General features: G+C 45.5%; 2 protein-coding genes across 13 annotated transcripts in view; one reads left to right on the top strand and one right to left on the bottom strand.

The window, feature by feature from the left end:
* The window catches only part of CCAR2 (cell cycle and apoptosis regulator 2), a 33,269-nt gene extending 16,403 nt beyond the window's left edge, over positions 1-16,866 (top strand). For 3 of the 8 annotated variants that reach the window (XM_079954955.1, XM_079954957.1, XM_079954956.1), the window contains 10 exons: positions 7,141-7,315; positions 7,804-8,061; positions 8,850-9,077; positions 9,712-9,889; positions 10,279-10,358; positions 11,171-11,317; positions 11,462-11,570; positions 12,107-12,304; positions 13,686-13,891; positions 15,623-16,866. In XM_079954955.1, coding sequence (XP_079811081.1) covers positions 7,141-7,315; positions 7,804-8,061; positions 8,850-9,077; positions 9,712-9,889; positions 10,279-10,358; positions 11,171-11,317; positions 11,462-11,570; positions 12,107-12,304; positions 13,686-13,891; positions 15,623-15,679 — 1,636 coding nt within the window. In that variant the 3' untranslated portion in view covers positions 15,680-16,866. Of the gene's footprint in view, positions 1-7,140; positions 7,316-7,803; positions 8,062-8,849; positions 9,078-9,711; positions 9,890-10,278; positions 10,359-11,170; positions 11,318-11,424; positions 11,571-12,106; positions 12,305-13,685; positions 13,892-15,622 lie in introns of those variants that run through there. The other 5 variants (XM_079954959.1, XM_079954958.1, XM_079954961.1 and 2 more) reach the window with 5 other exon arrangements.
* Positions 16,867-17,672: 806 nt separating this feature from the next.
* BIN3 (bridging integrator 3) overlaps positions 17,673-23,264 on the bottom strand; it is a 127,261-nt gene continuing 121,669 nt past the window's right edge. For all 5 annotated transcript variants that reach the window (XM_079955230.1, XM_079955233.1, XM_079955234.1 and 2 more), the window contains one exon: positions 17,673-18,659. In XM_079955230.1, the coding sequence (XP_079811356.1) occupies positions 18,513-18,659 (147 nt within the window). In that variant the 3' untranslated portion in view covers positions 17,673-18,512. The remainder of the gene's footprint in view (positions 18,660-23,264) is intronic.

Below are 23,264 nucleotides of genomic sequence, written 5' to 3'. Positions count from 1 at the left end.
GTGAGTTTTTCGTCTTACAAGGCATTCGTCTTGCGAGGTACCACTGTAATGTGAAATCAATGGAATCTTCTTACCTGGGATCCCAGGTGAATGATCATTACAGTGGTACCTCAGGTTAAGAACTTAATTCATTCTGGAAGTCCGTTTTTAACCTGAAACTGTTCTTAACCTGAGGTACCACTTTAGCAATGGGGCCTCCCGCTGCCGCCGTGCTGATTTCTGTTCTCATCCTGAAGCAAAGTTCTTAACCCGAGGTACTATTTCTGGGTTAGCGGAGTCTGTAACCTGAAGCGTCTGCAACCTGAGGTACCACTGTAGATCTGATCAGTTTGATTGAGTTAAGGGGGGTGTACTTGGTAATCAAAACTTTGAATTGCCAGGTAGATTTTAATAGTCGTAGGAACATATGCAGCTGCCTTATACTGAGTCAGTCCATTGGTCCATCTGGCTCAGGAGTGTCCACGCTGACTGGCCGTGGCTCCAGGGCTTCAGGCAGGGAGCCTTCCTCCAGCCCACCTGCAGATGCCCGAGACTGAACCTGAGACTTTCTGCATGCAAAGCATGGGTTCTTCCCCTGAGCTATGGCCCTTTCCCATTTAGGCAGAGTAAATGCCTCTTTTGCTTTTGGCATAAAAAGGTAAAGGTAAAGGTACCCCTGCCCGTACGGGCCAGTCTTGACAGACTCTGGGGTTGTGCGCCCATCTCACTTAAGAGGCCAGGGGCCAGCGCTGTCCGGAGACACTTCCGGGTCACGTGGCCAGCGTGACATCGCTGCTCTGGCGAGCCAGAGCCGCACACGGAAACGCCGTTTACCTTCCCGCTGGTAAGCGGTCCCTATTTATCTACTTGCACCCGGAGGTGCTTTCGAACTGCTAGGTTGGCAGGCGCTGGGACCGAGCAGCGGGAGCGCACCCCGCCGCAGGGATTCGAACCGCCGACCTTTCGATCGGCAAGCCCTAGGCGCTGAGGCTTTAACCCACAGCGCCACCTGCGTCCCTGCTGTTGGCATAGTATATCCTATAGTCGAAACGGGGCCAAAAATAAAACACATTATAAAATAAAACTTTCTGGGTGCCCCCCCTGCCTTCAGAAGTGAGGTGGGTGGAGACTGGAAGAAGTTCCTTCTTGGTTGTGTTCCCCAGCGGTGGAAACCCCTTTCCAGAGAATATCCCCAGTGCCTCTTCTTCTGTCTGTTTGGCACCATGCAAACCCCTTTTTATGTTTCCAAGCTTTTCATCTCTGTTTTTCTTTTCCCCTTTTAAATGTTGCTGCTGTGTTGTTTTTATGGCTTGCGACTTTCATTTTTTATTGTTCATTATTTATGTTGATATTTTTAGGGTTTTACATAAGCTGCCTGGGGCATCATATGAATACAGGCTGGGTATAAATGCCTAGAATGAAAAAAAAGTGAAACTACAAGTCATTGTTAGAAAGGGACTTATCTGTGATTTGGAGCAGACGGCCTGTGCATGCAGCTTCATGCTGAGGGACTATAAAAGACTCAGCGATCAGAAGAAGTATTGAGCAGATTATGGCGGGCAGCAACAAAGGAACATGTGCCAGAGCACAGGATTGTCGTCCCTGGGACCCAGGGCCCTTTTTGCTTACCATCTGCCACCATTGCTTCTCCTGTGATGGGAGACCAGATTGGTGGGGTGGAGGGTAAAGCTTCTGTTCATACTGCCAAGCAATACAAAAGCCCACTAGTCATATTAGTCTGTTAGAACAAATTAAAAAAAAAAAAATGATTATGTGGCACCTTTGAGGCTGATTTAACTGTGGCATCAGCTTTCCTGGACTAGAAGCCTAATAATGCACCCGGTGAGGAGTACTTTTAGTCCATGAATATTGATACAACACAAATCTGTTCATTCTTCAGATGCTACAGGATTCGTTCCCTGTTTCTCATTTTATCATTCAGAAGCACAGCAGCATGTCATTATTGCTTGGCTAGCTTGACCACTAGGTGGCTGCCTTTTTAATGAGATAAAGCAAGCAAATCGGTTTTGTTGAGTCTCAGCTTTATGCATGTGCTATGCAAAATTACGTTGATTTTATTCTGGAAATTTATTGCAATGTAAGAGGGCTATTTTTCAGAAATGCCTACAGCACTAATTTCTTTTTTGGCAGAACTGAAATGGCTATGGCAGGGGTTGGGAATCTTTTTTGGCCAGAGGCTAGAGCCTGTCCTCAGGGCCAAATGCAAAGGAACTCTTTGCCAGCAGCAACCAGCAGCTTAGTGCTGTTTTTTCCATTTGTAAACTTAACATTTTCCCTTTGCAGTCCCACAAACCTGTTGCTTCTTCAGAAGATAAATGCCTACAGGTGTGGTTTGAATTCAAACCAAGCTTGCAGATAGACAATTTCAAAAGGGCTTGTCAGTAACTCCCGCTTTTCAAGAAACCATCAGCAGCATGCTTTAAGTTCCTCATTGCTCCTTTGCAGCCATGTCTTTACCTGCCTGTGGGGCAGTTGGTTGTGGTTTGGAGAAAATTGCTTCAAGGGCCAGTCTAGAAACTGCCAGGCCTAATTCTGGTCCATAGCCTGGCAGAGGTTCCGCATGTCTGGCATGGTAATGTCTGGGATTATGACCACATTTTCCAAGTCTGCTTCTTAAAAAAAATATAAAAATGATAAGAGCTAGTGTGTACTTTAAATAACCCCATGAATCAAAGACCTGAGGAGGGTTCTGTAGTTAATGATGAAGTTGTTTCTGCCCTTTGTGAGCTGAGAGCATCCTCTCCTCTGTTTACCTTCCGGGTCCCCTTCCTCTCACCTGTAGCAGTGAAGCAAAGGCAGCCTCCTTTTGAGCCAACACTGGGCAGGGGGCCTTCTTTGTGGGTGGGAAGCATCAATACACAGAATAGGTGGAGTTGCAGAAAACATGGGTGGATACGGGTCTCATTGCCCAGGCTCAAGGGCTTTTGCTCAGTTCTTGGGGCTTGGGGAGCTACTTCTAGGGAAAGCCCATTTGTGCTGCCATCCTAACTGAGAACTGTGTGCCACTGGTTCCCTGGAAGTCCAGCAGATGCTTTTGCACATGAGCTCCTTGGAGTCAGTGAATACTTCATAAGATCAGACCTCCAGCCACTCGACACGGAGGGGAGAAGCCGGAACTTGGAATACATTGGTTTGGTTAGTAGCAGCATGGCTATATATAGATTCCTTGCACTGGGTAACCATGGCAACAGATCTTATTTTGCTTAAACCTGACTGCACATGTGACTTGTTTGGGAAGTAACAGATGCAGGAAGATGGGAGCTTCTGGGCCTTTAAAGCTTTGCCACCTGTTGAATTCAGTCTTCGGTTGGAGTACTCATTCCTCAGAGACCCTCTTCTTCTGTTCTCTAGTGCTGAACAAAGTCAAATGTTTCTGGAGTGAAGTCTAATGGCAGGGGCAACTGCAGTGAGCGAGGCTAGCAGAATGAATGACACTCAAGTTCTGGATTCTGGAACCATTATAGGCCAAGAGCAGCAACAGAGCTTGGCTGATCACTGGATTTTGTGGAAGGAATCCATCCTGGGCCAGTATTCATTGGGCAACTGTTGCCAACTTGGATGGAAAGTAGATCTTCTCCAGTAGCGTTTGGCTGTCTCACTAGCTTATTTATTCATAAAATGTATATACCACAGTAGACAAAGAAATCACTTAACTGACTTATGGGGGAAATGATTATAATAGTAAACCAATGGCCCCACCTGTGCACTATATATTTAAGCTGAACAAAATAACACAACACGATGGCCAATAGCAATGGCACTAAACACTATTTATAGACTAATACAAATGATAAGAAATTGCAACTAAAGTCTCGAAATCATCTTCACCGGTCACGGTGGAATAATTCAAAAATTTGATCTATACATAATCTGTCACCAAATATCACCGGAACAGTTTCCGGATAACCAATCTGTTTTGTTCAATTCTTCATCAGCCAGACTTGTAAGAATTAATATGAGAAGGATGCAGTTCAGTTTCTTAACAAGATATAAGAAAATATAAATGCTGTAGGAAATATGCTAGTTAGATTTTCATTGTTTTATTTAATTGCATTATGATCCACTGACTGGATGGGGTACTGTTTTCATCTGGTGTTTAGTGCCTTCCCGCCGTAGCAGTACCTATTTATCTACTTATGTCAGGCATTCTTGCTGTTAATGTTGTGCTGTGTCTTTAATTTTCCTTACAGTATATTAGTTTCACTTGTGGCTAACTATATTATGTTCTTTACAATTTGTTACCAGCATCAGTGACTACCGTATCATATCAGCACTGATCCAGAGCATATTTCCTACAGCATTTATATTTACTTATATCTTGTTAAGAAACTGAACTGCATCCTTCTCATATTAATTCTTACAAGTCTGGGTGATGAAGAATTGATCAAGATTGGCTGATGAAGCATTGAACGAAACAGATTGGTTATCTGGAAACTCTGTTCCGGCGATATTTGGTGACAGATTATGTATATATCGAACTTTTGAATTATTCCACCGCGACCGGTGAAGAAGATTTAGAGACTTTGGTTGCAATTTCTGATCATTTGTATTAGTCTATAGCGTTTAGTGCCATTGTTATTGGCCATCGTGTTGTGTTATTTTGTTCAGCTTGTCTATATTGCAACATAGAGGTCTGTTCACTATACATTTAAGGCAGTATCATTCCGTTTTAAACACCTGTGGCTTCTCCCACAGGGCTGTGGGAGCTGCAGTTTGTTAAGAGGTTGAAAGTTGTTAGGAGACGATTCCGCTCACAAAGCTATAAGGAATTGATGATATATTCCTATGAGGGAAATAGGGATCTCCTCGCAACTTTAATGCCCCCGCCCGATTCTTTGGGGGAAGCCCACAGCTGTTTAAAGTGGAATGATACTGCTTTAAAGGTATCGTGCAGATGTGGGGCAGTATCAATTCTTATAAAAATACAATAAATTAATTTTTTTTAAAAGCTAACTAAAACAGAAGGTAATTTTATACCATAGATAAAACTGAGTGGTGCATGTCAGGCCTGGTCGTTGTCCTCTTCAGATCACCACACAAACGCTTCTTGTTCTTTTATAACTTTTTATTGCGTATTAACAAAACAATCTTATAAACGGTTCTTAACTATTATTCCTCCGAGTCACTTCTTTCAGATACCTTCTGAGCTCTGCTTCTCCATGACCAGCCACTCTCAAAATGGCGAAGGCGCCCTTCCCTTCGCTTTCCCGCTCTTCTTTCTACCCTCCTGGCTAGAGCTGGCCTGTATCTCCCCTCCTCCCAATCTGAGCTAGAACTTAACCCTGGCCTTTCCTGGGAACAGCCGGTCCCTCCCTGTTGTTCCTCCTGTTCTCTTCTATTAGATTCACTGCTCTCCTTCCCCCCTGGGGGAATGCTTTCTCCCTCTGAGAAACTGGAAACTTCTAACTCTTCCCTGACAGTGCATAAAGAGAAAAAAAGTATAAGCATTAGGAATCAGAGTCCAGGGAACTTTGGGTAAGCATATATGTATTTAAAGCTGTTTACTGCCTCTGTTTCTGCAACCACCTGAGGGAGGAAATTCCAAAGGTGGATGCCACCACCAAGAATGCCAACTTCCATGTTGTTGCCAAGCAGCAAACCCAGCAGGGACAACCAACAGGGTTTCCTTGGAAGATCTTAAAAGCTGGTTTGGTCTGTACTCGGGAAGGTGGTATGCTAGATTAATGGCCGCTGCACACACAATTCTCTTCTTTAGGTGAATGCCAAACATGTTATACATGTACATGTAAAGTGTGAATGCTGAGAACATGTGCTGGCATAGAGAGAGACCTCTCCAGAGGTTTGAGTTAATCTGCCAATTGAGTGTGTGTTTGGTGCCAAACCCACGCCTGCTGTTGTGTAATGGGTGAAGTAGCCTACGATACAAATTGTTCAGATCCCTGAATATATTGAAGACTCAAAAGAACTGAAAATCATTTTAAGGTGCAGCTTAAAAACTGGTGGTGGTAATGGGGCTTGGAGTGGGGAGAGATCAGCTTTTGAAAGATATTTCCCCAAAGCAAAAGATGAACACTTATGAGACTATGTTGAATCTATATCTGTATTTTTATAACAGAATTGGTGATGCTGTTGAGGAAAGGGAGTCCAGGAATGTGTGTGACCTCCTTAGTATTGTCAGATGATGGGAACAAATGAGCCCGACCACACAGTACAGCCAGGGTGGGGAACCGTTTTTCTGACGTGGACCTCGTTCTTTCAGGGATAATCAGTAGTTGGGAGTGGAAGGGAGTGGAGCACCCCTTTCCCCCCTCTTTCTGTCGTTCCCTTTCCCCCCACCTGAAATAAGGCTGAGAGCTGCAGGGTGCTCTCCTCCACACTACAGGCAAAAAAGTCCCTGCATTGCTGGCTGCTGGCTGGTATGAGTCAATATCCCAGGAGTCCCATCTCCTCCTCCTCCTCCTCCTCCTCCTCCTCCTCTATCCTGATGGCTGACAAATCCATTCTGTAGGTTCTTTTTTTCCAAAAAGGGAGAAATGCAAATAGCATTACATACACAGGTTATTTAAGTATATCCTCATTATCTAATTTGTAGAGCTTCGTGTGTGTAGTTCAGCGTCTGAGTCCCCTCTTGTGACCTTTGGGGAAGAAATCCTCACAGTACTTACTGGCTCATTGCTGTGACTTTTCTGCATTTTTCAGAAATCATTCTGTATTTTGCTGCTTGTTTTGCTGCTTCTCTAGGAATGAGGCAACTTCCTGTGGGAGTCTTGCATCCCTACACACTTTCTGCATTTGCTGGTGCAATCAAGCCATCCCCACTCTACTTCTTGAATTTAGTGTGATCTCTCAGGGAGGCTGATCCTGATTTACTTTGGCCTTGGTTCCATGGGTGGGATGGAGAGTGTTTAGCAGGAACCACCCTGAGTCCTGTAACTGACCTGGGATGCACCCAGCTCTTTCCTTTTGGGACTACCAGGAGAGGCATAGACTTGGAACAGATAGGATTGATCAAGACCTAAAAGGCTCTTGGTCTCAGTGACCAAGGAAAGAAACCATTCTGTAAAGAGCCTGCATACCAGCTGCAGCAGAAGAGCTTGGTGGGACTGTACAGCCCTCCTGAGAAGGGGCCTTTTTGTGTCCTGTTGTGTCTCAATTCTCTCTCCAATCCCTGCTCACCAGGTTCCGGTTTGCAGAGTTCAGATACCTGCGTGAGGGAAACCCATCTCATCAGGAGAGGACAGTGGTCTTCTTGCCAGACATTTGGAGCTGCATGCCATCTCTTGAAGAATGGGAGGCCTCATGCAAGCAGAAAGCAGAAAAAGCTGCTGCACCATCAGAAGAGAAAGTGGAGATGGTAAGAATGGGTTGGTATTGGACAGAAAGTTAACCAGAGCAGAGAGAAATCAGAGGCACCTGCTAACCTACAGCATGATAGCTTGAAAGGAGGGTTTTTTATATTTTATTTATTTACTTAAGGCACTTTTATCCCACTTGGGAAAAAGGCCATTTGATTCCCAGCATCTACAGGTAGGGCTGGATGAGAACCCTGCCTGAAACCCATTTTAGGGAGTTGCTGCCCTTCAGTGTAGACAGTATTCAATGGGCTGTTGGTCTGACTTGGTATAAGACCGCTTTTTAGGTTCCTATGACTTCAGTCATGGGACAGTCCTTGTCTCCCAGGCTTTGTGGGGTCACGCCACCAGTTTAAGAACACAGTGGGGAAGAGGCTTTGGCTTTGGCTTCAGATTGAAGCTAGACATTAGCCTTGGCTCAGGAGTATGTACTTCATCCAAGTTAGGGGTTGCACCCAGTGCTTACTGAAATGAGTATGCTCCTAAACAGGAAGAGGAAACTGTACAGTCCTCTGAACAAGGCTTCAAGCAGGAGTCCAGCGAACAGGAGGCAGACTCAGCTGAACCTGTCCCTGAGCCAGCTCTTGAGACCTCAGCACCTGAGCCAGAGATTCCAACTCCTCCCCTGGAGCCTACCATTGTTGCTCACCTGCAGCCGGCACTGCAGGGGGGCCAGCCCAGCTGCACCAACATCTCCCTTTGCACCCTGCTGGAGTACAGGCGGCAGCGGGAGAAGCTCTCCTTTGAGGTAGGCTTCATTTTCTTTGGGATCTGGCTTCTACAGGGAGACTCTCTTCTTCTGGCTTCTCTTGGCACCTCCTCTTTCTAGCTGAAATTTGAGATTTGCCTTTTGGGGCACATATCTCAGCCAAGCTACCACACTTATGTTCCTATCAGCTCAGTAGCCTTTTATGGTGTTTGAAGTTCATGGAAACTAGTAGAAGTTACTGAGGAAGCTCTGGTGTGACCATGAATGTCTGCTACTTCTTCTGCTCCAGCCACCTGCTTGCATAAGGGGTGCATGGGAGGAGAGGATGCTAGGAGAAGAGTAGAACATCTGCTTTGCATGCAGAAGGTCCCAGTTTCAATCCTCAGCCTCTCCACATAGGACTAGAAATGCCCCCATGTAGGCAGTACTGCAGTAGATGGACCAGAGGTCTGACTCTGTAAAGAGCAGCTTCCTATTTCCTTCGCAGACAGCAGTGTTGTGATCAGTACGGCCTTAAGAAGGTGTATTTCTAAAGGGTGGTGGTGGATGAGCCTTTGCAGTTGGAGCGAGGGGAGAAGAATGTTAAGGAGGCTTGGTGCAGATAGGTCTAACGTAGAGTGAATTGCAGTTTATATGAGCGTAAGATTGTCTTATGAAGTTTTTCATACCTGGTATGTTCAGCTTTGAGATTTGTGCTTGCATGCAAGTGTCTACCCACTTCTGTGGCTGATGTAGGCATCAATATCTTTCCTTGTTTCTTGCTCACTGATTTCTCTCTCTCTCTCTCTCTCTCTCTCTCTCTCTCTCTCTCTCTTTCCACCCCTGAGGTGGCAGTGGTGGCAGAGTTCTTCCAGGAGATGCTGCAACGGGATTTTGGTTATAAGCTCTACAAGGCATTACTGGCCCTGCCAGAGAAGGAGTCAGTGGAGGCAAAGAACCCTGAGCAGGAGAAAGCAGCCGAATCAGAGAAGGAGGGAGAGAATGAGCTGAGAGAAGAGCCTCAGGAGAATATTGGGGCAGAGGAAGCCCTGGAAAATAGCCAGAAGGATGCTCAGGTGAGGTGACGTGCCTCTCTGGCCCGTTAGTACAGTGGTACCTTGGTTTGCAACTGCTTTGGATTACAACTGTTTTGGATTACAACCACGTCAAACCCGGAAGTGCATGTCCCTTTTTTGGATTATAACCCATTTTTTTTTTATTACAACCCATTTTTTTGGAGGCCCCATTGGTGAAAGCGCGCCTTGGGTTACAAACCTGGTTTGGTTTACAACTGGACCTCCGGAACGGATTATGGTTGTAAACCAAGGTACCACTGTATAGCAAAGTGGCCTCAGTTGCTTAGGTGATGCAGGTATGTCTCTCCTTCCTCATACTGGGTCTAAGAGCACCTGGTGGCTTTTGAAAGCATCCATGGAAGGATTGGAGTACTGGACTGCAAATTTCCAGCAGTTGTGCCTGTGCTTGATAGTGTGTGGGCAATGCCTGCTGACATCTCAGAAGCCAGAGTGGGTGGCTAACTTACATTCGCAGTGATCATGGACAGCAACTATGTTTGCTTTTGGGGACTTCTCAGTACTAGCCAAAGCCAAACCGATAATGCAGAAACAAGAGATTATGTATATGTACTCAAATTTTCATAATTCGTACAAATTTGGAAGAGTTCTGTTTATGTGTTTTTCATTCCTGTAGAAGGAGGAGGCTGGGGATACCGAGAAGAAGCCTTCAGGTCAAGATGGGGCCAGTTCAGCCAAGGAGGAGGTCAGTGGGAATGTCAAAGTGGAATCGAAGGATTCTACAGATGAGCTGTGTGAGCTGAGCCTAGAGGATGACTTGCTGCTGCTGAGAGAGGAGGAGGAGGAGGATTTTGGTAGGTACTCTGGGAAATGCAGAAATCCTACAGTGCAGTGTTAAGATATAATGGCTGCTCTCATTGAAAAGTGTATGTGTGTGTACACACATATGTAAAGGTTGGGATAGCCATGATGCTGCCTGCAGACAGCTGCACCTATCAGTGTGTTTAATTGCAAGGAAGATGCAAGTTGAAAGGAGCATTTCCATAGGTTTTCCTTATGCCTAGTGGGGCAAGAGTAGGATCCTTGGGTTCCTTTCTCTGGTCTGTTGTTCATTTCACACAAGCCAGTGGTATCTGCTCAGTGAGATTGTGCTTTGGAAGACGCTGGTATTCACTCAAGTCTCTCTTGGTAAGCACTGAGCAGAGGTCAGCATCTGAAGCCAGTCATGCTGCATTCTCCACAGGTGTCAAGTTAGAAGATGCTGAAGTGAGATCAGTTGCATCCAACCAATCAGAGATGGAGTTCTCCTCCCTTCATGATGTGGTCAGTGACAAATCCTCTCCTTCTCAAAGTCTGCTTTGAACTCTTTAGGCCAGTGGCCCTGGGAATTGTGGCTGGGGCTTGGGTTGTAGAAAAGGATACTGATTTCTCAGTATCAGAATTCCCATTTGGGTATCTTCTGGGTTTTTAAGCATTATGTAAAAGCTGTCCCTTTTGCCTTGATGTCTTTCTTCATACCTATGTGAATTAGAAACGTGTTGCTTGTAAAAGGAAAAGTGGAGTTCCTAAGAATTCCAGCAGCTGCTATTTTTTTATAAGCTCTGTATCCCATGGTTTGTGACAAGACTTATCCATGTGGATTTTTCTTCCTCAAAATCCTAGAATTTGCTGTCTCATATTTATTTTACATAGCAAGAAAATAAATATGAGAGCAGTTTTTTGTTTTGCCCGAGATGCCTATTTGTAATATTACCAGTTCTCGATTCGCCTGTGCTGCCCCCAAGACTTCTCAACACCTGATGCCGTTTCAATATCGTTCTGGTCCAGTTTTAACTGGGCTTGTCTCTGATACCCAGTGGGCTCCTGGGTGCAGTGAAGCTACTCCAGGATAGGAGCTGATCGCAGAAACCTGATCGTTCCTAGTTGCTGAGACTAAATCTCACCAACATGCTCAGAGTCAGCTGTGGATATGCAGTAGATATGCAGTTTTTGGCTCGGGGAGGCTCAGTCCCTAACAGTTCACTGTTGAAATCTTGCCTATAGTGAAAGCGCAGGGAATGGTCTCTAGTAGAAGGGAAGTGACACCTTGACAGTTTGAACAGCCTTTTACTTTTTCTTACACCACCCTTCCCCAGCCCAGAGAACTGGACCCAAGTGCTGTGTTGCCACTGGATGCCCTCCTTGCCTTCATTTACTTTGACTTGAATTTCTGCGGCTACCTGCACAGGAGGGATATGGAAAAGGTGCTTCTCACCTTGGGGCTGCATCTCTGCAAAGAGCAGGTGAGTGCCAATCTGATTTCTCCCCTGCTTTTGCTGGAGGTTTGAATGACTTGAGACCTTCTTGATTAGCGCTGAGGGTACAAGGATCTGTTTGCGGCCTTTTCCAGTGCCATTCATGGAGGGGGTTGTCTCATCTGGTGGCAGGTGAAGCGCCTGGTGAACAGGGTGGTGACACAGTTCGTGTGCCGTTACCGCAGCCTACGCTACAGCCGACAGGAAGGGACTGAGCCAGGCCCTGAGGAGGAGCCATTAGGTAGGTACTCCGTGTGGGGTTGGAAGGGGCTGTTCAGTTGCATAGAGCTTCATGGGTAGAAGGATCCCTTTATTTTTCCTTCTGAGCTAGAACTCTTTAACAGTTTTCGGCTTAGCTCTTACACATGATCAGTGGTTTCTGGTCCTATTTACTGACCACCCAGTTATGCCTAGTTCTGCTAGGGAGCACTCCCAATATTCTTCTGCCCTGTCCCGATTCCTGAATGCATGGGACAGTGTACATGTTGCCTAACCTGCTACTAGTGACTCTGCAGTGATGCAAGGAAGGGAAAAGTTACTTCTGTAGAATCTCTTTCAACCCATCTTTAAAGGGTGTGCTCAGCTTTGGGATGGTGGCAATTGTGTGTGATTGGAGGAAGGAGAGAACAGAGCTTTCTAACCCAGAATGGGAGGAGCTGGAAACTGTAGTACAAAAGTAATCTGAATGGGGTTTTTTTCTGCCCTTGGTTCCCATTCCCTGTCTCTGGATGCTCCGTTTCAAAACCAAGCAGAGTAAATGTTGCCTTGTTCTTACAGGGAACCTCAATCTACTGAGCTCATCCATCTCTGTGCCTGAGGTGCCTACCAAGTATTCTCCAGAGTCTCAGTCCGGCAACCTGGTTTCATACAATGGGGCTGTCCTTAATGTAGGGAAACTGCTGGAAAAGGCAGAACAGACAGAAAACAGCCGACTCTATCTAGAGAACAAAATCCACACGTTGGAGCTCAAATTGGGTGAGCCACACATGGTTAGGATCGGCTCATCTTGTAAAGGATTGGAGTGGGGAACCTGTGGTCCATGGGTCTCATTAGGCCTGCCAGGCTCTCCGTTTGGTCCCAGGACCATTTTGGTCAAGCCATGTCCACGCAGGTGATACCAGCTGTAGGGCAGGTAAAGACTTGCCTCAGCCCAAAAGGTTTGCAAGACCCAATTATCAGCTGTCAGGTTTTGAAAACTGTTCCACAAAACTCATGGGCAAAATAAGTGACTTGACATTGCTATGCTAGGAGATTGACAATTGGATGTCGACACAAGGGGTAAGATATGGCATCCTGTCTAGATCCAGTTCCCCACCCCTGCTGTACCGTATCCCCAAGAAGCTGCACCAAGCCAGAATTCAAGGGAAAGCACCTGCCTTGCTTTAGCCTCTCAACAACATGGAGCAGTTCATTGGGCACACTCATACAAAGCACTTACATCTGATGAATGACAGGGCTCTTTTGATCAGAATATATTAGGCAAATGAAACCCAACAAGAATTGGATGCAGGAGTGCAGTTGGCACCTAATGCAACAAAGCATTGAGTGGTGGAACCATTGTTGATAGAACCTTTGGGGTTGGTGGGGCTGCAGTGATTCTAGGCTAATGCTCCTTGCCTGTTTTTGGCTACTCATACCTGCTTGACTTTCCAAGAATTTGAGCTGGAGGCAGAGAGTGGGCTAGCTGGAGTTTCTAAGTGGAGTTGGGTCCATATACTTAAAGGCCTAATTTGGATGACATAGTAAACCACGGTTATGGTCTACTGTGAATGCACTAATTTATGCCACTTTGCTCATCCTCACGAGCATGTAAGAGAATAATAATAATAATAATAATAATTTATTATTTGTACCCCGCCCATCTGGCTGGGTTTCCCCAGCCACTCTGGGCGGCTTCCATAAAAACCAAAAATACACTAAAATATCACAGATTAAAAACTTCCCTGAACAGGGCTGCCTTAAGAGAAACCACAATCTGTAGCCAAGGCTGGTTCAGAGTGGAACCACCACAATCCCATTCAGACATGATTGGCCAGGGATTGTGGTTTGTTGCTCCTGCTTGCACTAGGGAACAAAGCAGAAGCCCCCTCTGTGTTCACATGGAACAATGTCTGGTTTCCTGGGGCATGTGTTGCCAGGGCCCTTTCCCCAATTTATATACCACGGCCATATATAAATATCTCCTCCAGCTTCCCTTTTTGAGATACTTTGAATTTCTGCCTTCACTCTTGTCACCTGCTGTGTGAGTTCAGAACAATGGCTTTTGTTCCTAGTGTTGGGAGATAGCACTGCTCTGATCTCAGTCCATTGTGTTACTTCCTGGAATGTGATTCTACCCTCTGTGCTGTGCTTACAGAAGAGACCCAGGTTCGCTTCTCTACAACAGAGGCTTCCAACAAGGCCCTGACATTGGAGGTTCAAGAGCTGCAGAAGCGCCTCACTGAGATGGAGGAGCAGTGCAAGGGGAACGAGAGACAAAAATCCAGTTTCCAGAGGCTGCTGCTGGAGAATAAGAAGCGCCTGATTCCACTGCAGCTGGAAATCCAGAAGATAATTGAGAAGGTAATCTGGAACCTGCGGAATATTTTAGGACAGAGCCTATCTGGTGTCAGGAGTTTCCAAGTTGTCGTCCCTGCATGCTGCTCCACAAACAGTGGATTCTGGTGGCAATTGGCTTGGTAAACTTATAAATGTTCATTTGCGTGAGATGCTGAACAGGCAACTCTGGACTGCCTTGCCATGGCCCTGCAACTCTTCTGCTTATGGCCATCTTATGGCAAAGATGGAGGGACTGTGGAGACTCAGGAATCGGTCTCTTTCCTGGCAGTGACTTTTCTCTCAAGAGCTCACTGTCAAATCTCTGCTCTTTGATTCTATACATATTTACTTGGAAGTAAGTTCCACTAACTTATGCACGGGGCTTACTCCCTGGTATCTGTGCTTAGGTCTGCAGACAGTGTAAAGTGCATGACTTAATACAAATTGGATCTACTTTCCCTCAAACCTGAAGCTGGTGTCAGGAGGACTTCTGTCTTACTCAGTCTTTGCCTCTGGACAAATACAGAAGCCAGTTTATTTCTACCTGCAGATTCGGTCTAGGAATGGAGAGGCAAACCGAGACCCATGTCTTCTAGTCATTCCATGTCGCTGCTCCAGGTCTGGGGACAGATGTTGCTGGACTCCCAACTCCCATCAGCCCCAGAAAGTATGAAAATAGTTGGGGGTTGTGAGAGTTGTCCAGAAACATCTGGAGGGTCATGGATTCTCCAGACCTGCTTAGCTCCTAATTGCCCGTTATTTCCATATCCTTACCCAAAACACTGGGAGATGTTCATTTTAAGTTGTTAAAAAAGGCACTACAGTGGTGCCCCGCAAGACGAATGCCTCGCAAGACGAAAAACCCGCTAGACGAAAGGGTTTTCCGTTTTGGAGGCGCTTCGCAAAACGAATTTCCTATGGGCTTGCTTCGCAAGACGAAAATGTCTTGCGAGTTTTTCCGACTTTTTTTCCCCTCCCCCCCTTTTCTAAGCCGCTTATCTGCTTATCCGCTAAGCCGCTAAAAGCCGCTAATAGCGCTAATCCGCTAAGCCGTCAATGGGCTTGCTTCGCAAGACGAAAAAACCGCTAGACGAAGAGAATCGTGGAATGGATTCTTTTCATCTTGCGAGGCTCCACTGTACATCTTGAAAATGGGTGGCTTGGATCCGTTTTCTAAGAATATGATCACTTTCTATGGGCTAGGAGTTTTTGAAAGAGGGAACATTCAAATGTGTGTTTCCCACTCCCAACTGTTTTGTTGTTGTTTATATGAGGCAATCTAGGAAGGCTATACTGTATGCCTTCTCCATATGTTTAGATCAGCTATAAGCCATTTGCAGAAGTGTCTCTGGCAAATCTACTGTACATGTAAGCACATGGCATCCCCCAAAGCGTCCTGGAAACTGTAGTTCAATGTGCTGGGAATTGTAGTGGTGAGGGATGAATTAGTTTCCCGCATACTGTGGCGAGGCAGGGGTGGCATGTCACCTCTGAGACATGTATCATTGTATGAGAATTTTTCAATTTTTAAAAAAGTAAAGGGGGGGGAATAAAAAGGCACCCAACAATGTGTCTGTGTTGTCGTCCTGGAAATCTGTTCAAAGTCTCTGCAACTTACCTAAACGTTTTTATGTGCTATTTTGTTTGATTTTTGTTGATAAATTGTCTTAAGACTGGGGAAGGGAACGAGAATAAAATTAATTGAATGTTTGCTTTTCTTACTATTGTGCTTCTTTTGTCTTTTGTCTCTTTCAGACCAATAATTGCCTAGAAAAGAAGGAACCAACACCCACAGCCGTTTCCAGCAACTGACACTCTCTGGAGAAGCAGCTTGGCAGGGAAGATCTGTACCTTGGTTTGATATTTTTGGGCTGAGGGTTAGCAGTCTGGGTAAGCCTTTGAAACCTTCAACCCTTTCACTGCCATGTGAGAGGCTGGAGCTGGAGTTCCTCCTTAGCCCACTCCGCCACCTCTGGCTTGTATGTGTTGGCAGAAAGGCCACCTAGCCTAAACATGGCTGGGATTCACAGTTCATATGCTGGAGCCACCATTATTGTTTAAAGGAGGAGTACCCATTAAGTAGGAGTTTTGATGGTCTATTGTGTGAAGTGGAGAAGCTACCATGCAGGTATTCTCAAGCTGTCTGCCAGCAGCAAGTACTAGAAGGGATTTTTTAAAGCCCAGTTCGGTGACAGACAACAGGTGCTGACTGCACCAAAGGACAGGGCATGGCTGGCCTCTTTGTGCTGCATGGAGAATTTTGTTCTCTTCTCCTCAAGCCCTCTCTCCCTCCCTGCCCCACAGCTTTTGCTCAAGAAGGTGGCATTCTGCCTGCCTCTTGATTAAAAGGTGGTCTGAGAAGGCTGCAAAAGAAATAGCAGGACTTTAAACATCAGATGAAAACAACACAGTGGTTCCTGGCTTATATCCTCAACAGATTATGCATTCAGTGCTGCAGGCTAGTTTGTGACTGTTGCAGTTTTGTGGGTTAGAGTTTGGACCCTCATACATTCAGTGCTGCGTGCTGGCCATTCTAAGGAAAACAATGCCATCTGGTTCCCTCTCTGGCAGTTTTGAGTCACTCACTTGCAAGATGTAGCTTTAAAGGCTTAGCAATCTGCTGTGTTTTCGCCAGTTTTCAAATGTAAGCAAAGTTATCGGCCACCAGGTATGGTCTTAGGCGGTAGGGTGGCTGCAGTGCATTTAACTTCCATTTTGGGGAAGTAGCAATGGCAGGAGGGCTGTGGTAGGTAGCCCATTGGGTCCCCGTGGTAGCCTTTAGCAGAGTAGCGGCAGGCCAGGTGGGTGGGGGACTGTCCAAAGCCGGGGTGAGCCCTCTTCTGCAGTCCCTGTTGGCTGCATCTGCTCTGGCCACCTGTTCCCCCATCCTCAGGTGGTCTGTCTCTTCAGGATGTGTTGCTTTTAGTCTGTAAATGTGGTAACAACTTGTATTTAACTGGCCAGGTTCCCTTTTATAAAAGTCTTTTCCTCAGTTAGAAGGCTGTGCTGCCTTTTTTTGCTTTTGAGTGAAATCTGCCTGTCTTAATTAGAGAGAAACACATGCAGCCGACATACAGCGATCATTCAGATGCTGCTTAATAAAACAGTTAGCCAATAACTTAAACAGAAGTAGGCCCGCAAATAGCAGCTTACATGGCACAGCAACCCATCTCCCACTGACTGAAATAAAGCAAAACTTGAAATAAAGCAAAAGACAATGTGGTGCATTCCTGCACTCTGTTCCATGCCTCATACTTGTTATCTCCAGAGGTAGGGGCATTATTTAATGCAATGATGATCCCTCACGTGGTAGGGAGAAGCTGCTTTGGGGAAAGTATTTCTGGCTGAGAGGCATTGTCAAGTAGTGAGTGCCTCAGCCTAATTTCACAATGGCTTTTAAGACTGGTTCGTTGGGTTTTAAAATTGTTGGCATTATGCTATAACCAGTATGCTAAACAGGTACCGAGAGGGAAGGAGTACAGAGTTTTTAAAATAAGCTATATAGTTCATAAAATATAGACATCTCACACAGCTGCCTCCTCTTAAACTCATCAAAACTCAGCTCAGCTCCTCTGTTCCCTTAGCAGCTAGTTCTAGCTGCTGCTGCCTCATGTATTCAACTCTGTTCTCATGCAACAGGTCCATGCTGCTTTAGACTGGCCTTTTCAGGCAGTAGAGGGCAGCAGTGTGTGTATCAGTGGTTGCACAGAGAAGGAAGATGGAAAAATAGCCAAGGGCAGATTTTTTTTCCTTTTCCTTTTGCAAAAATAAAATTAGATTCATTGGTAACATAAGAACTTAAGAGTAACCTACCACCATACATTTTATTTAATTGTAAAAGAGTGGAAAATATTGAGCAGCACAGATGCTTTCCTTGTTGTAAAGTGGGGAGAAGATCAAGGAAGGGAACCTCTCTTCCATAGCAGCTTCCCCTAAGAAAATGGCGCTACACGTGGTTAGCTTAATCCCATCTCCAATACTCAAAGTGCAGGCAATCTCACTGATTGCATGTAGTTAACAGAGGCACAGGAAAACAGGTTACAAACCTGTAACTGATATTCAAGTGGTTATTTCTACAACTTCACATAGAAGTTCTACAGCTCTGAGACCACCATTATAAATGCTGGCTGTCTTCCTCTGGGCTCAGAAAAATTAAACCACATACAGGTGAGAGGAGGGATGATAATGCTGCAACTCAGTATAAAAATTCGTTTTGACAGTATTCTACTGCACAAAGGCATACAAACTCAACAGTGCCACTGCTAGTTGTGATAAGATGTCTCTTAAGGGCACAGAGGTGAAATCCTATGTTAAATCTGGTAAACTATGGCGATTCAGGGTCTCACATAACTATGATAAAAAGCATCCAGGCAAACACATTTTTGAACATGCTGTGAAAGAAAGCCAACATCAGTGAAAAGCTTGCAATTGACAGTAGTGTCTTAAGGCAATGATTGGTTATTGCCCAGGATCAAGAAGAGTCAGGAGGTCCGGGTGCATATGCCATGTCAATCTGGACGAGCATATATACAATGGGTTAAAATCCAGAGAAGACCAGGTTCTTAGAGGAGGAGGAGCAAGGAGCAATCTCCATTTCCCCCGCCTGGCAGCAACAGCAGTGAGCCTGGAGCGTCCGAGTTGCAGGTCAGTCATCAGCCACAATGGAAAGGGCTCTCAGTTCATTCAGCTTGGCTTCGTTCTCCTTCTGCCTCTGCTCATCCGTCAGGCCGGGCTCATCAATCTGTTCTGTCAAGTCACCAAAGATTTTGTACATTTCAGTGTAGTACACAACCTGGAGGGGGTGGGGAGGGAAGAGTCCCATTAGAAGCAGATCTCAACAGATGAAAATCTAAACAGGCTTTTCCTGTGATCTATAACCACCACACATCCTCAGCATTCCCAAGAAAATACAGATGAAGTGTTTTAGTGCTTGCAGTGACTGAACTATTTTTAAAATGCCAGTTTCTGAGCCAGCAATGTTGTGTGGTTGTCTGCTGGTTACTGCAAGGGCTGTCACCTGGTTAAAAAAATTATGATTGAGTGATTGACTGCATGATTTTTAGTTGAGTGATTAAATCTGTATAAATTTGCATGTAAAAAGCCAAAATTAAAGGCTTTGTGCACAGTATCTTACAGGCACCCTCCTTTCTCACACTGAAGGACATGCCATTTGAAATAGCACTTGCTATCTGCAGTTTTTATAAATCTTTTTATTTTTTAAAAATCCTCACAGGAGCACAGTTTAAGTCAGATTAAGTAACCAAGCTTGCAATTCACATGGTGGGACTTCCTTTTGAGTAAATATGAATAGAGTATGGCTGTAAACGTTTCAGCTCTGGTTACAAACCTTCAGTGCTATTTGAGAAATCACTCAGATTTTTAAAAAGGCAGGTTGGAGCATGGGCTTTTTTAAAAACAAGGTTAAGTAGTCTCTCATACTCTCATGTTTTTGGCAGGGGAGGTTTACAATAAACAACACTGTATGCTTAAAATGTTGGGTGTCATTGCAACAATGGCCAAGGAATAAATCAACAGCTAGCCAAATTGTTTTAACTACAGTAGCAGGTTTTGGACCTTTACTCAGTTTGTTATACTGTTTTAAAATATCTTGAACTAAAAAGGTGCCTTAATCAGTAACTAGATTTTTTTAAACCCCCCCCCCCACATAGGGTACTTTTATTTGGTATGCAACTACTTCATAAATACTGCAGATGGCAAGCACCATCTTAAACCAAAGCACTCTGTTTTGTGCGTGAGAAAAGGGGAAATGTCTCTTAAACTGATCGCTGATTTTAAGGTGACACAAGGATCTCTTACACCACAGGAAGTAGGTTTGCCTTAGAAATAGGTTTTTCTCATACAAATTTATACAGATTATCAATTAAGCAATCAATATGATTATTTTAAAAATAGATGTGATTCCTTGCGATATGGAGGAGTAGGCACATAAAGTGAGAGAAAGCATCACAGTCCAGCATCTCTAGGTACAACTCAGCTGGAATGATGGAGATGCAGAGACACGGTTTGCAAGTTTCAAAGCAGCTGTGAGAAAACTATCTGGGACACAAGTCATAAGAGTGTATTACTGTATATTTAAAAAGCTAGAAAAACGTTTAGTCTTGTTCTGCTTCCTCCTCCTGCTTGATCCTTCTGGCGATGCTTTTATCTCCACCTCTGAAGGGGATCCGTTTGCTCAGTCGTGATTAGGCAGTGACAAACCCCTCTTCCTACACAGCCGTCTGGAGCCTTGCAGAGGAGGTAGCAGGAGTGAGTCATGAACTCTGACCTTTCCAGCAGTTGGGGGGAGAATGGTGTTTCCTGCTCTCCTCCTGTAAGGTTACATACACCAAACTGCTTTTAAAGCCATAGAGCCGAGAGGGAGACACACCAGTAGGCCCAGCTTAACCCTTTCCTTGGCAGCCAAGCATTGGCAGGATTTTCACAGATGCCAGCTAATCCTCCGAACACCTCCGCAAAGTGGCTATTCTTATCCCCGTGTCCTAGACAGGTGTCCAAGGGGTCAGGTGCCTTCCCTTCAAGATCAGCACAGGGATCTACAGCTGGAGAGCGCTAAACACCATTTGTCTTCTGCCGAGCTCACTAGACAACACTGCCTGCTGTTGCTGCTACTGCCCCTTTTATGCATTATCACCATAGCAACAGAAGCTGATGGAGTAAGCTTTGCAAAGAATCTCAGAATCCCAGCTTTTCCATCGTTACTCCCTGTGCCCTACAATTATTATGCAGCGATACAGGCAGCACACTGCATGGTTGTTCCCATCTGGAAGTTTCCATGGAGGAGATTTTTTTTTTTAAAGGGAAAAGATCATTTTATCAGCTCAATATCTGACAAATAATGTGGCTCAAGTGTTCATTTTTGCAAGATGACGTCTGCCAAGGCGCCCCTCCAGACAAGTGGCACTACGTAACCACAACTAGGAACCTTGTTTTAAATCCCAGCTTCACTAGCAGGAGAGTTTTGCCTCCTTTTATGCCTGTGCTCACTACTAAATCCCTTGGTCTAATAACTACCCTCAAATCACTGAGCAGCCCTCTTTGCAGGGAGTCTTGGGTTTTCACCACTGCCGTGGTCTAAAGTCAGTGCCTTGGTGGGAGGCCATCTGAGAGCCCCAGGAACCCCACTTTTGAGTCCCATGAAAGAAGGTGTAAGACAAAAAAATATATATATGATGTAGCCATACGAGAAGGAAAAAAAATGCTAAGTAATTCTGCTCTTACCTTTTCAGTTCCAAGCTGGACAGGAAGAACAGTAAGTGTTGGTAATAAGAAGAGCAGAACTAGGAAGGTCATGCTTAATTCATTATTAAAATTCTATGGTCATGGGCGGAGTGGGGTCTTGTGGTAACGCTGATCACAACACTGGTAGGTAGAATTCTAAGCTCTGGGCAGATGAATGTGGTGCATATAGTATCTGGCTTGTTAGCAATCCTTTCAGTATCCTAAAAGCCTGCATATGGGTTCTGAGAATGTTGCTCTGCAAAGGATCCCAACCAATAACTTCACCCGTCTCTAACCAAGGAGGTCTTGTGGTTCCTATGGAAAAGAACTAGAAGGTAGAATAAAAGTAGCAGTGGCCCTAACCCAAGAAACCTATCCTCAGCTACAATGTGTGGCAGGAATGATGCAAAGCCTGCTTGCCAAGCAACCCATAGGTCTCCCATTAGACTGGTTTCTCTGCTAAGCTGCCGCTGCTCCTAACCACATGGCTCTCATCAGTGTAAGAACAAATGTTTTGGGTACAGATATATACACCATCTCCATAGAGACAGCCTCCCCCCCTCACTATCACAGTGAATCGGCTTTTTATTTTGAGGGGGAGGTGGCTGCTACTCCTCGGGAACACCTAAATCTCAACGAATTCTCAAAGGCCCCACCCCTGTTCCTCAGCCTAATCTATTAGCAGCTGGAGTGGGGACACCATCAGGAGACAGAAGTCCTGCGCTATAGCACTGCTCTCCCTTCTCATCACCAGGTAACAGAACTGCACTTTCTGGTGATTCAGCAGGACTGCTGGTTTACACAATGACTAATGAAGTAAAATCGGCAAGAGCAGAACAACCAAAATAGGAAGAGCCAAACCACTAGGGGCTGTGTGGGCTAATCACATGCTGTGGCATTAAACTACTTGGCTCCAGGAAACACTACTTGTACCATATTAGTCAACATCAGTGCCCCTTTCCCTCACCTCTTCAAGAGCCCAAAAGCCCCTCTGCTGAACAGGACATAAGCAGCCTGTTGTCGGAGCCATGGCCTTTGGGATAATGCACTTAATTGGGTGGCTGCACACAAAGGCCCCAGCATGTAGTCTCTACATGCACAGATGCCTAGGAGCACTCCTCTCCCGACACACAGAACTTTTTGTATGACTAGTAACTATAAACCTTCGTAAACCACAAACTGTAAGCACCATCTGTCTCCATGTAACAGGGGGAGCAGCATAAGAAATGAGAACCCCATCGCTCCCCAGTCATTTACCGGTATATGCATGCAAAGAAGCAACACACCACAAGATACATGAAAATCACCTGCATCCCCACCTGGCTCTCTCACTCTATGCAGCAAAAGTTATTTGACACATTGTCACTGGGCCCCAGCAAACAGCTAACAATAAGCGCAAAGGTACACAAAACCTTTCACACTCTTTGTTAGGTCTGTGAAAAGTAGATTGTCCCAACGTGCAAGAGTAAGTGCTTTTCACCTGTGCAAAGCCACCATTGGCTAAAATTCACAGATTGACCTGCCTATGATGCTGCAGCCATCTGCATGAACAGATCTGTAGCAGCTAGAACTTGAAGAAAAGTATGAGAGAGGTTAGAGGGGAAGTGGTTCTAATGCAACCTCATTCTATGGTTTCTGTGGGACACCGGATGCTTTTTCAGGCCACTGAACAGCCTGTATCTCTGTCAGGCTCCACAGAGAGGTGCCCCCGCTCTGCAGAAGCATGGCTGTGGGGGCAGTGTGAAGCCGCCCTTCCCTGACCAAGAATAATCACAGGAGAGCCAACAGGTGCCCCTTCTCTCTCAGAAGGGCAGACGCAGAGGCCCAGGGCAGGCACTCTTAAACTTTGAGGTAAGAGTGCATTTTGGGAAGATGTGCTGTCTCAAGCCTGCCTTCAGTGGATGAGGAACAACTGAACTGGCAGAGGCAGAGAATGGGCCTGGGCATCCGACAGCAACAGAATACTGGCTTAAGGGAGGCCCAAACACCAACTATGCTGACTGTGAGCATGGAACCCAGGTGTAGCCGTCTCGGGATGCAACGGAAGGTTGCTACCTCCACCAGCAGATTTTGGAGGCCATTATAAAGATGGCAAAATGAGAGGCAAGTCATTTCAATGAGGCTTGCACTGGAACATTTCCCAGTAGACCTATTAATT

This window comes from Podarcis cretensis (assembly GCF_951804945.1).
Source record: "Podarcis cretensis genome assembly, chromosome: 15".
NCBI lineage: Eukaryota > Metazoa > Chordata > Lepidosauria > Squamata > Lacertidae > Podarcis > Podarcis cretensis.
This window is presented reverse-complemented; position numbering and strand designations above follow the sequence as displayed.